Source organism: Moschus berezovskii, chromosome 23, assembly GCF_049115385.1.
Source record: "Moschus berezovskii isolate FMDL1 chromosome 23, NW_MosBer_1.0, whole genome shotgun sequence".
Lineage (NCBI taxonomy): Eukaryota > Metazoa > Chordata > Mammalia > Artiodactyla > Moschidae > Moschus > Moschus berezovskii.
Genome location: NC_142482.1, coordinates 30824734 through 30837198, shown reverse-complemented (window position 1 = coordinate 30837198; position 12465 = coordinate 30824734). Strand labels below are relative to the sequence as shown.

General features: G+C 43.7%; 1 protein-coding gene across 2 annotated transcripts in view; it reads right to left on the bottom strand.

Annotated features, from left to right (window-relative positions):
• RUNX2 (RUNX family transcription factor 2) overlaps positions 1–12465 on the bottom strand; it is a 135181-nt gene that overhangs the window by 47740 nt on the left and 74976 nt on the right. For both annotated transcript variants that reach the window (XM_055406155.2, XM_055406157.2), the window contains exon 4: positions 11243–11416. In XM_055406155.2, coding sequence (XP_055262130.1) covers positions 11243–11416 — 174 coding nt within the window. The remainder of the gene's footprint in view (positions 1–11242; positions 11417–12465) is intronic.

Genomic DNA, 12465 nt, shown 5'->3' with positions numbered 1-12465 from the left:
GTAGGTCAATTTAAAAACAAGTGACTCTAGGAAAACAGGTAGAAGTCTTTTCTTAATGAATAAGAAAGTGGGGAGAGGAGAGTGGGCAGAGAGCTTTAGAAAAGCCCAAGGAGGAAATTGCCTGGGGATCTAGTGATTGCAGCTCTGTACTTCCACTGCAAGGGATGCGAATTTCATCTCAGGTTGAGGAACTAAGATCTTGCTTGCTGCTGAGCCAAAAAATAAAACAAATTTAGAAAAAGGGGGAAAAAAAAGCCCAGGTAAAGGTACATATGGAAACTCAGGAGTTGCTGTTAACAGGCCCCTTTGGTAAACACTCTGGTTAGACACCTACAGGCATGGAAGGAGGACTGCTTCCTAAGAACTGCTCGCAACACGGCACACCTTGGATGCGGTGTTCAACTTCATGCAGAGATGGGAGGAAACTAGTCAAGGGGGCCAAGCCCAAACCAGCACACAAGTGACTCCTTCCTGTTTGTGCTGCCAGAGGGCTGCTGGGTGACGTGGCAGGACAGTGGCCAGCGGTTTCTGCCCAAGCCATGCGCCCCCAGGGAGCACCTCCTATACTTGGGGAGCATCGTGTTTGCAGAGCATCATATTCCCACCCCTTCTCCTCTACCCACTTCCCCCTCAACAGCACTCAACTCAGGCTGGAAAAACCCCAAATATTTCTTCAGAAAACTGGGGTATTTAACATGAACTGCATAGATAGTTCTCCTGAAGATTTTGCCTCTCCGTTGCAACCAGGGTCAAAGTCAGTAATCTCAATGGAGAGAGGCAGATTTACAATTTCCCATCCTAGACTGTTGCTGCCATATGACTATCATTCATAATACAAATAGATGCATTCATTCATATTCATTCATTCACATGTCCTAACATTTATGCTAAATGCTAAATGTGAAGTTCTATGTCTTCTCTAATAACCCTACTAATAACTAAGTGGACATTTAGAATATGCTTTCCCACTCACTTCTGGTTCTCTTGACCAAGAAGAAACATGGTCCGAAAACAGGCTTCTTGGGGTGCAAGAGGAACCCTGGATTGGGGGGACTCTGGCACTAACTGTGCAATCAAACACCAATGATTCACCTTCTCTGAGTGTCGCTGTTGTCAGGTGTAACATGAGAATGGATGGTCTCTAAGATGTTTTCCGAAGATAAAATGCTATGATTCTAACCACTTGAAAAATCGGGTACCCTACGACATTCAGTCCTTTCAGAGATGGTAGCTGCACCAGAAATTACTGAAGTCCTGCTGAGCTGATCTGGGGTGGCTGTGAGAGAGGGGCTGACACTCAGGGTGCTTCTCATCGCACAGCTTGTGACCCATGTCAGCAAAGAAGACCTCAAAAGCAGGATTCTGACCTCCCTCCCTCCTTGTCCCCAGTCGGGGTTCTCTCCAACTGGCCAACTGGCCGGAATCACTTGGCAGAAGACCAACCCAATCGATTCACAGAGCTTAAGACTGAAATTTGAAACTCCACTCAGTGCTCTGATGGTGACCTAAATGGGAAGAATATCCAAAAAAGAGGTGATATATGTATAGCTGATTCACTTTGCTGTAAGGCAGAAACTAACACAACATTATAAAACCACTACATACCAATTAAAAAAAAAGGCTGAAATGTGACCAAAAAAGCAGCAATGTGTTTGGATAAAACCAGATGCCACACAGGGTACACCAGGCACAAGGAGTTAACACAAACAATGGGGGGAGAGGGACTCCATGCATCTCCATGCATCTTAGGAGACAACAGTGGAAGAGAGAATGAGAAATGATACCGTCTAAGGCATCACAACCTCCAACAAAATGTTAAAAGAAAAACCAGAAGGAAGCTAAGACAAGGTAAAAAGAAGTGTCTTTTCAGTGTCACCAATTTGGGGCTGGAAGGAACTCATCACTGTCCTACAGAAAATGAGGGAATTTCCTTACTTAAAAGAAAAACCTAATAGAAGAAACAAGAGGGCAAACCACATGTCACAGCTAACCTGGTCTCAGCCTCAGCATATCTAGAGCCTCAGGGTAAAGGCAACAGAGGAAAGGGAACTAGTCACAAATAGGTAGGACCAGAATCTGAGAAATGAGGGATGTGGTGTTGGCCAGGGGAAGTGACCTTAGTTCAAATTACAATATTGAAGTGAATGCAATAAATTCAAGTTCAATTCAGGCTATTAACATCCAGGGGGTGAGCTTATAGCAGCTGGGGTATCACAGAAGGTCCCCAGGCATGGTGAGTCCTTTTGTTGGATAGATGATGCTCTTATCTGTGGTTCTAAGAACTGTCTCCCATCACTCATTCATTCATTCAGAAAATATTTATTGAGTGCCTACTCTGGTATTCTGCTAGGTTCTAGAGACATGAATGGTGAATAAAGAGTCTGCATGCCCTCAACAGGGTTTACAATTTGGTGGGAGAGACTGACATTAATCAACTAATCATTTAACTGTGATAAAGTGTTAAAAAGGAGATGTCCTTGGCATTGTGAGAATGTGCCATGAGATACTTCAGCCATGCCTGGGGGCCAGGAAAGTCTTCTCTAATGATGCAACGAGTAAGCCAAGAATTGAAGGGCAAGCAGAAGTCCAGAGGATACCCAGATGGGGTTAAAAGGGCTGCAGGCTAAGCGAATAGCGTATACCGAGTTCCAGAGACCGAGGTAGTACAGTTTCTTTTTTGAAGAGGTGAGAAAGCCAGGGTGGTTGGATGACTGACAAAAGGTTCAAAACGGTTTGATAAGAGGGTAGAAAACAGGCAGGAAGGACCCAGGCTATGCAGAACCTGTTGGACCACGCAAGAGGTGTTGGTTGGTCTTTACGCTAAGAGCAGTGGAAGGTCACGGGGGTGTTTTTAAGTACCGGGTGACATCATCAGATACGCATCTTTTTAAATCTCCCTCTGACAGCATCACAATAGAAAGAGGGCAGAAGTCCAGCCCAGGACTGGACACACAGGGAAGGGCGTGTAGGGAAAACAGCAGCTGAAATGGAGGCCAGGGTGGAGTTCAGGAGCTGCACCCAGGGAACCAGGAAGCAGCCAGAGGCACACAGCTGCCTCTGCACGCGGCCGACCAGGGAGACGAGCCCCTGAGAAGCCTGGGCTGGAGCAGGTTGGCCCTGGGTGGGCAAGGTGAGCCCCAGGTCAAGGGCCTGGGGCCTACAGCTGTGATCTGGGCAGGCTCCACCTCATACCTTCTGGTTCAGGGGTGAAGCCTGGGCCTCTGTACCTGTAACAAGTTCCACAGGAGATGCTAACAGACACCAGAGTTGGAGAACAATGGGCATGATTTTTACCGATGACAGTTAGAAAGGAAAATTACCCAACACTACTTGATATAATCTTCCCTATCAAGAAGAACAATCTCCAAATAGAAGGAGCAGAACAAACATGCTTAAGAGGAAATGAAGGCCCAAGACAGGTGAGGAGATAAGAGAGAGCAACCTACTGCTTTAAGTGAATTCAAGTGTCTGCTCTAAGATGAATTATGCCACACAATATTGCAAGAATGTGCGGAGACGGGCAGATAAAGGGCTTCTATGTGACAGAGCAGGGTCTGCAAAGTTCTTTATATTAAAGAAAGCATGTCTTCCTGGCACTCTGTTCACTCCTAAACTTAGGTTCACTACCTGGGATTCCTTGTTCATATGATAGTTATTAAATTATTTGAAGATAATGCCTTTAAAGTTTACTACATAATCGTACTTTTACATTATTTCACCCCATCTACCTTTTCTGGAGATGGCATTGCTACTGGTAGAATCGAAATTGCAACGAGCGTTTTGGAATCATCGCTTGCAGCCCACTAAAAACGCTGGGGTCACTTTTGACAGCCTGTGTACAATCAACGCTTCACACTTGATCCCCACAATGAGTATCAGACAGCAGGATGGGTTCACTAAAAACTTGTTTCCCAGGATGACTTGAGCAATAGGCTGAGGGAAAGGTCCTCTGTCTGCTGTGTACCTTGACCTCAGCAAGAGACATACCTTACCTCTAATGGGATGTATAGGTATTTAAAAGGCCCACCAGAAAGTGATCACTGACATGGGTCATGGTCAGCTTTGAAAGAGGAACACAGTAGTATATCTGAGGGCTTGACAATCCTAATTACATTCAGCATCTTTAGCAAAGTCTTAAAGGGTGAAAAGCAACTTTCCTAAGCTTCAAGATGATATGAAATTGGAAGAGTCAACATAGTGGGTGAAGAATCAGAGCTATAAAATAACTCTACGAGATGGAAAGAGGTGAAAGAAAACCAATGAAACTGGCAAAGAACAAAAGCGCAGTGCTGCAGCTGTTCAACTCCCAGACAGGCTGGAGGAAGGCTGCCTTGAAAGCAGCAAGCCTTTCTCATGGCCTGCAAACCACAGTGTGATGGGGTGACAAAAAGCCATCGCAGTCCTGGAATGTATTAACAGAGCACGCATGAACCCTACCCCCAGATAAGACAGGGCTAGAGAGTTGTGTTTTCTCGAGGTGGAGTCAGCCCAGAACCCTGGAGGAGACAGAGCAAGCTGTGGGACTTCCATCTGTCACAGAAGGAATGGTTAAGGGACAGCCAAGAGCTCCCATCTGCCCTCAGCCTCTCCCTGGGACATCTACTTCCCACCTGAACTGAAGCTGGCTTTTCTCCCCATCCTTCCTCCTAACCTCTCCCCTGGGCCACTGCTCATTCTCCAAGGCCGCAAGATGAGCCAGATCCTCTTCAGAAATTCTTCTGTCTTTCCTCTAACCTACCAACCTCCAGAACATTCCCAGATATTGGTCAGAGGTTCCACATCTTTCTTGTTTCCCTGACTTGCACCAAGTCCTACAGAGTTCCACGAGAAATTGCCATTCCCACCGACCATCCACCACGGCAGAGCCCACTTCTATTCACAAACTGCAATCCCTACAGGAGACAATCATAACTTTGCTGACTGGCTCTTCCTCACATCTCTGTCCTTACTTGGGTCCTCAGCGATAGCAAAGTCATTTTCCTTTCCCTGCCCACTCACCTCACTGACAGCCCCAAAGGTATACTGTTCTCCTAACCTTTTCCCTACATCCTCCCCACCTAAAACCACCTTGTCAGACTTCACCTTCCCAGGACACTGACTTATAATGTCAGCCCTGAGAGTTCCTCTTGTCACCTCAGTTTTCTTATGTGTTAAAGAGGGTTCATAATACTGACTCTGCTGTGAAATCTGTTCTTTAAAGACTGTTACAGCCAACTGTTTTCAAACAGCTAAAAAAGCAAGTCCTTATCAAAATAAACAAAGCCCTGGAAAGAATCTGATGGTCTTCACTGGGAATGGTGCCATACAATTTTATTCCTGGAATACTTCTGCATATATTAAAATAAAAAAGAATGGAATGAAAATACTTTTCAAACTGATAACATCTATAATATGATGTTGTTGCTATTAATATTACATAGTACAATGTACTCTGACTCTGAAGCCCTGGGTACCCATCCACAATTCAACATCAAAATACATCATCAGGGTGTCCTATATCCAAATGCATACATGACTTGCCCCTCTCCTGGGTTAGTCCAGGAGGTTGAATATGTCATTATTAGACTCCTGTTCTGATCATTCTGCCCAGAATCCATTTGCAAAAGGCAAAAAGGGGAAAGAAGGGTCCCTAGGCAACAAGTGACAGGGGAAGACACAAATGCATGTATGTACACATACAGACATATAGGTAAAGCTCAAGCTAAAATGAGAAAGATGATGCTTTGGGAACAAAGGAGAGAAAGAAACCCAGACTTCCTCTGGGCACAGTCCTGAAGTCAGGATAGAGATGGAACAGTCTTAGGGAAGGAGAGAGTGAGGTGTTATCAGAGATGGATTCTCCTTATCACAACTAGATAGTAACTGAGCATCATGTATTCCAGACAGGAGGAAATTACAATGACAAGATTCTGGAACTCAAAAACTTGATTTTTCTTGGAACATTACCCTTCTCATCTTCTTGTAAAAGCATAATAAAGCCAGAGCATCTTCATTTAGAAAGGGAATTTCAACCAACAGAAATCCAGAGACCTTTAAGCGGTTCATCTATGGATGATGTCAACAGCTGTGGGGACAACATGGCACATTGATAGCCAGCCCCTCACAGGGTCATACTTTATCCTTCAAAGCCAGCACAAGCCAGACCTGACTCTACTTTTCCTTATTAGGAAAAGAGATTTGAACTCGTGTTCACTCACAGGACTTATCCTGTTTCTTCATGATGACTGTAACGGGCAACCTCCTCTAAAGAGCTTTCCTGCTCACACATGTGCATGGCTGCAGCAAATTTTCCTGGCTGTTCTGCCCACAAGATCTCAAAGGAAGGAGGCAGGAAGACTCCACAGTAACCTCAGAGATAAAAGCTCAGCACCACCCAAGTGAAAGAACGGTACTTCCAACCACCTGTCTTGAGTGTGTTGACTTCAGTTCCTTAAGACAAAAGACGCCTCTCGGTGAGTAGGACCAGAGCTGTCGAAAAGCAGGGGAGAGACCTCAGTGGACTCCCACTCCCCACATCCTACAGTTCTTCTCACCTGCAGGCATGCTTCCTGCTCGGCTACAGTCACTGTGCCCCCCATGGGTTCATCCTCCTCACACTTAAGAGCCACAGCCGCTGCAGCCCCACCCACTTCACCTCCAACTCCTTTCACACTAAAGAATCACGGGGTCACTGGGCACTCGAATAGGACGCTGTGCTCCCCTGTGTCTAAGAGGCTTTGCTAATAAATTTTTCAGTGCAAGCCCAGCAGGCTGAGGGCTAAGACAGCCAAATATCAACACAGGCAATACCCAGCTGGCGGGAATTCTCCTTCATTTTTTTAATTAATAAAATTTATTTTACTTCAACTTTTATTGGAGGATAGTTGCTTTACAATGCTGTGTTAGTTTCTGCTGTACAACAAAGTGAACCAGTGCTACATACACACACATCCCCTCTGTTTTGGATTTCCTTCCCCTCCAGGTCACCACAGAGCACTGAGAAGAGCCGCCTTTGCTCCACAGTAGGTTCTCAAGAGTCACCTATTTTACACATAGGATTGACAGATCCCAACCTCCCAACCCACCCCATCCCCATCTTTCCACCTTGGAATCCGTACGTTCGTTCTCTTCAAGGATCCTCTTAATGCTTAAAGGAGCGTGTGTGCCAAGGAGGGGAAGAAACTTCAGACTGAAGTTGGGCAGGAACGACTTCACTCCAGTCAAGGTAACCGTCAGTAAGGCCACATCATTCTGCATGGTGTCTGCCACGTCATTTTTTTCAAGATACCCCTAAAAAGGTTACCTTGAGTAAAGGTTCATATATAACTGTCCATTAACTATCAAAACCAATTATGCTGCCTTTTAAAGCATAATTCAGATACTCCTAATGCATCATTTTTATGAACGTTTTGTCCCTGAGGGTCCTAAAAAATATCCGAGGGAGAAAGAAAAAGACATTGGTCCCTTAGGATATGTGTCAGATTGTCAGCAGCCTCCCTAACTCAATGGCCGTGAGGCTGGCTGCCCACTAAGAGTCTGGAACTCAAAGTCAACTAAACTAGCTCCAGAAGCTTAGAGCAACACATTTCTTGAAGAGTCCTTTTCCTCTACCTGCAAAAAAATCATACTTTTCACAACTGCTTTAAGGCTTCAGTAAGAACTTTGTGTAAAACTAGTCTGTAAATGGCAAAGAGCTGCACAAATAAAAGCCTGGAATGGGAGGAAACAGGGACAGGAGAGAAGTTCACTTCAGCCTCCCAAAGACGCTGGAGGTTGAGTGCATAGGACCCTCCAGCCATGTGGATCTTGCCCTAATTCCTGTATTAATGACTCACTAGAGTGTAAGTGGGACTTTGAGCAAGTGATTTAGCCTCTCAGACCCTCAGTTTTCACATCACCACCTATCTCATAGACCCGTTGTGAGAAATGCCTGCTACGCCATATACAGTAGTCACGGCAGTACTCAGTACACAGCAGCTAATAGCAATCCACTCAAATAGGTACTAGAAAAAAGACTTGGGCCAGAATAGTAACAAGTCACCGTTCCTGAAGAAGAAGTCAAACACCTGCTCGTTCAGTCTTCACCAAACCTAAAGTCGCCAAGCAGCGGTCACCGCCAAAGGCAGTGGGGACACAGAGATCAGTAAAACACGGCTCTGCACTTGGAAAATTCAAAGTCTGATGGAGGAGATGGGCTCCAAAGAGCCCTTTCCCAACTTTCCAGTCAAAATTAGCTTCTGCCCTGCTCGCTCGCTCTCATCCTCCTTTCATTTTCCCAAAGCTTTTACTATTATCTGAAATTGTCTTGCATGAATGCTTGACCCAATTGCTGAGTATATGTCACCAAAACGCGAGCCCCTGGCGAAGAGAAACTAGACTATCTTGTTCCCTTACATCCCTGCCTTGCAAACAGAAAGCACTCAATAACTACTTTTTGGAAGAATGAAGAACAGCATGGCAGAATGCCCACCTCAAAGGTTAGATGGATTTTCCAGTCCACCAGGGGCTGAATCAGCTTTTTATTCCCTCTAGATGCAGCCTGCCCATTCAGAGAGCATTTTTAGTTTAAAAACAGTGCTTATGGGGAGTTCCCTGGTGGTCCAGTGGTTAGGACTCAGTGATTTCACTGCCAAGGGTCTGGGTTCGATCCCTGGTCAGGGAACTAAGATCCCACAAGCTGCATGGCATGGCAGAAATAAATAAATTAATTAAAAATAGTGCTTATCATGAGCAATATCTCCCGACATAGTTATCACCACCACTATCACCATATACTGAGTCAAAAGAAGTGGATATTTTTGACAGACTAGGTGTTTCCTAGCACCCAGAGACAGGCAACAGATGTCTGAAAGATTAAAAAAAAAAAAAAGAGGTACAGAGGAAGCAACTTCCTCAGGAAACCATGGGGAGGCCCTGGGCCCTCAGGCAGAACGGCAGCCATTTAAGACCTCAACAGTGATAGGTCACACCAGCGCTGCAAAGAAGCCAGCCCATTGCATGGCTAGGACCCTGAGCCCCAGGAACTGCAAGAGACACTAACATGAAACATTGAAGGCTTAGGACTTCCTCAATGTATAATTCCTAATTTCATGTCGCTCTTCTGGGAGTTCAACTTGCCTTTTATGCTGGCAAGTGGGAGAACTCATAGTTACTATACAACCATGATCACTATTAAGAAAATAGATTCTTCTTAAAAGAATCTAGCAACACACAAGCTCCAAAGGCCATTTTAAAGGCATCAGTCATTAGCAAAATATAATTAGTAAACAGTTAAGGATCAAATTGGGCTTCCCTGATGGCTTAGTGGTAAAGAGTCTACCTGCAATTCAGGAGACACAGGTTCGATCCCAGGGTTGGGAAAATTCCCTCGAGAAGAAAATGGCAACCCAATGCAGTATTCTTGTTTGGAAAATATCATGGACAAAAGAGCCTGGTGGGCTACAGTCAATGAGGTCACAAGAGTCAGACTAAACCACTACCAAGGATCAGAATACAAAAATCACATATTTAAAGAACCCAGGGATTGCCAAATCATAAAACATATATTTTTCTTATATATATCATATTAGCCATCATAGTCCTTCCAAATCAAGTATAAACACATTTATATATGTGTACATATGGTGCTACACACACCCACACACACACACACGGAATCTAAAGATTCCTATAAAGACAAAAGGACAGCTATTATGACCCTTAATCACGAATATAAAATCCACTACTTAAATAAACTAATGCATATAAAAAATAAGCTATGAGGATATATTGTACAGCACAGTACATACAGCCAATATTTTATAATAACTATAAACAGAGTATAATCTATAAAATTTTTAAATCACTATGTTTTACATCTGAAACTAATATAATACTGTAAATCAACTATACATCAATAAAAAATTTAAAAGTCCACTACTTTAAAAGCATCAGCACCTACAGCCACAAGCTTCAAATTCACAAGTTAGTGTGAATTTCACCCTGGCATTTTTATCAAGGACCCATGTCTAGTGAATACACTAACCTGACGCCTACATTTACGCATGACTCTTCTTCACAGAGTTCTAAGGATCTTCCCTAATACAGGTATCTGTTTCTCTTCAGTGCTTAGATATTTTATTTTTATAGTTCTATATTATATTAAACATATATACTCAGGCATACCCAAATTTTCAGACTAATATAGACCCACAGAAACATAAGTAAATATCCAAGAAGATATATATCTAATATGGGCAGGAGAGAAGCAGAGGCAGGTCATTTTGTTTATAAACAATTATGCTTACAAACCATTAAGGACACTCAAAACCTAACTGCTACAAACAAAAACTAACCTTTTGAGATGATCCAAGTATATCATACATTTTATTCTGAATCATTTTCCCTCCCATCTGGTCCCTCTGCCAACAATAGTAACTAGATGATCTATGAGTTCCTCACTGCTCTCAATACTGTGATGGCAAATTAAAGATGTACAATGATTAGCACACTTTATCATCACCATGACATAAAAGCAATCAGACTAGTCCTATGGTAAGATCTGCCCAAGCCAGATAGGGTTATAAAAAGAAAAAGATTTGGGAGTCTTAATGCACCAAATGTGAATGATTAGTCTGTAATGCAATGCTGATGTTCATTTTTAAGAACAAAAGTAAAGCAAGAAGCACACTGGAATGCATGAAGAGAAATGTCGCATGAAGAACAGGAGCTCAACGGGAATGGGCGGGGGTGGGGGTGGGATTTTGTCTGCCCAAGGAGCCGCTCCTTGGTCTTGCCTTGTAACCACCAATCAAGACTTCCTGTTAGCCCTGGGCAGTTTTCAAGCACACTTAATGAAATAGTTATACATGTAAGAAACTTGAGCCCAAATCTGAGCCGGTAACACTAATTTTCTAATAGTGAGGGTGTGATGTTATCCTCCACACCACCTGGACACAATATAGGGAAACTTACAACACACATTCTCCCAGAGAGCATGGAATCACCATCCCACCTCTGCTCAGACTGACATCACTACAGAGGACAGTATCCGCAGAGACTTCCCCCAAGCTTCATCCCCAAGTTAGTGAATATTGGTATTTGCTTTTTATTAAAAAGAAAAAAAAATAAAGAAGAAGAAGGTCAGTATCTTCAAGTGTTGATCTCTTTCATCGTAAGACATTTCCCAGCTCCAGGAGTTGTGAAGTGAACGCGTCTCATCTGGAAGCCCCTCACCCCCAGCCTGCCGGAGTCTGCGCAAGTGAGACCTAGGAGTCTGTCTTACCTGTAATCTGACTCTGTCCTTGTGGATTAAAAGGACTTGGTGCAGAGTTCAGGGAGGGCCGTGGGTTCTGAGGCGGGACACCTACTCTCATACTGGGATGAGGAATGCGCCCTAAATCACTGAGGCGATCAGAGAACAAACTAGGTTTAGAGTCATCAAGCTTCTGTCTGTGCCCTGGAAATAGCAAATCATAAAATAAAAGCATATTAATTAGCTGAACAATTGACCATTCTAAATAGATACGTGAACATACATACTGGGGGGAGGCAGGGGTAAGCCAAGGAATTTGCAATACTGATCTTTACGATGGAGCATCTGTATAATGTCTTCCATTTCAAAGGGCTTTGTAAACATCATTCCGTGGTTAGTGTCCCTGGCATGGTTCTGAATGGAGAGCTGAGGGGTCCAGAGGGGTGACTCGGGGCCAAGTGTCAGCGGTGAGGTCTGGACACCAGAGCCCAAAAGGGACTCTCTGGGCACCCCCTCTGGCCTCTTGGTGAGGCTGGGAAGGGTGACCGTGTCCGGGACTGTGTTTGCTCATTTCAAGGAGGAGGAAACACCCCGTGAAAGCTGAGTCTATCCATGGAACACACACTGGGCCAGACGTGGGGCAGAGACAGAGACAAACACATTTGTCAAAGGGACATTTCCCTGACGACCATAGTGACATTTCCTTTTTTATGTTACAACTGTACCTTATGGCGACTCCTTTCTGAAAAATGAAAACTCAAACTGAGAACCCCTTTAAGAGGGAAACAGAAAAACAGGCAGGGAAACTCAAATTCTCGAGAGGAATGTGGCTATTTTGTGATATGCCAAAGCCTGAAAGCGTATAATAAACTATGTTTAATCAGAGAGAATGCTTTTTTATTTTAAATCGAGTACTGTGGCTCTGTAAGAAAAATTGAAAAAATACCATTTGGGTTACCATGGGAATGTGAGAATCCATTATTTCAAAAAAACAACAACAAAAAAAACCTTGCTTTGTCTCTCTTCTAATTTATTCAAGTGTAAAATCCAAGGGAATTCTAGATATTAAAGAACTATGCAAATTGAAATACAACCAAGATACTAAGACTTTTAAAAAAATCATCCAATCATTCTTAGCAAAGACTATAGTATTGTCTTGGTGCAGGTATTAACAGGAAAACATCTGACTCTTGATGCAACATTAGTTTAGTATAAATCTGTAGAGTGGGACTGTGGTGAACAAGTAACATCAT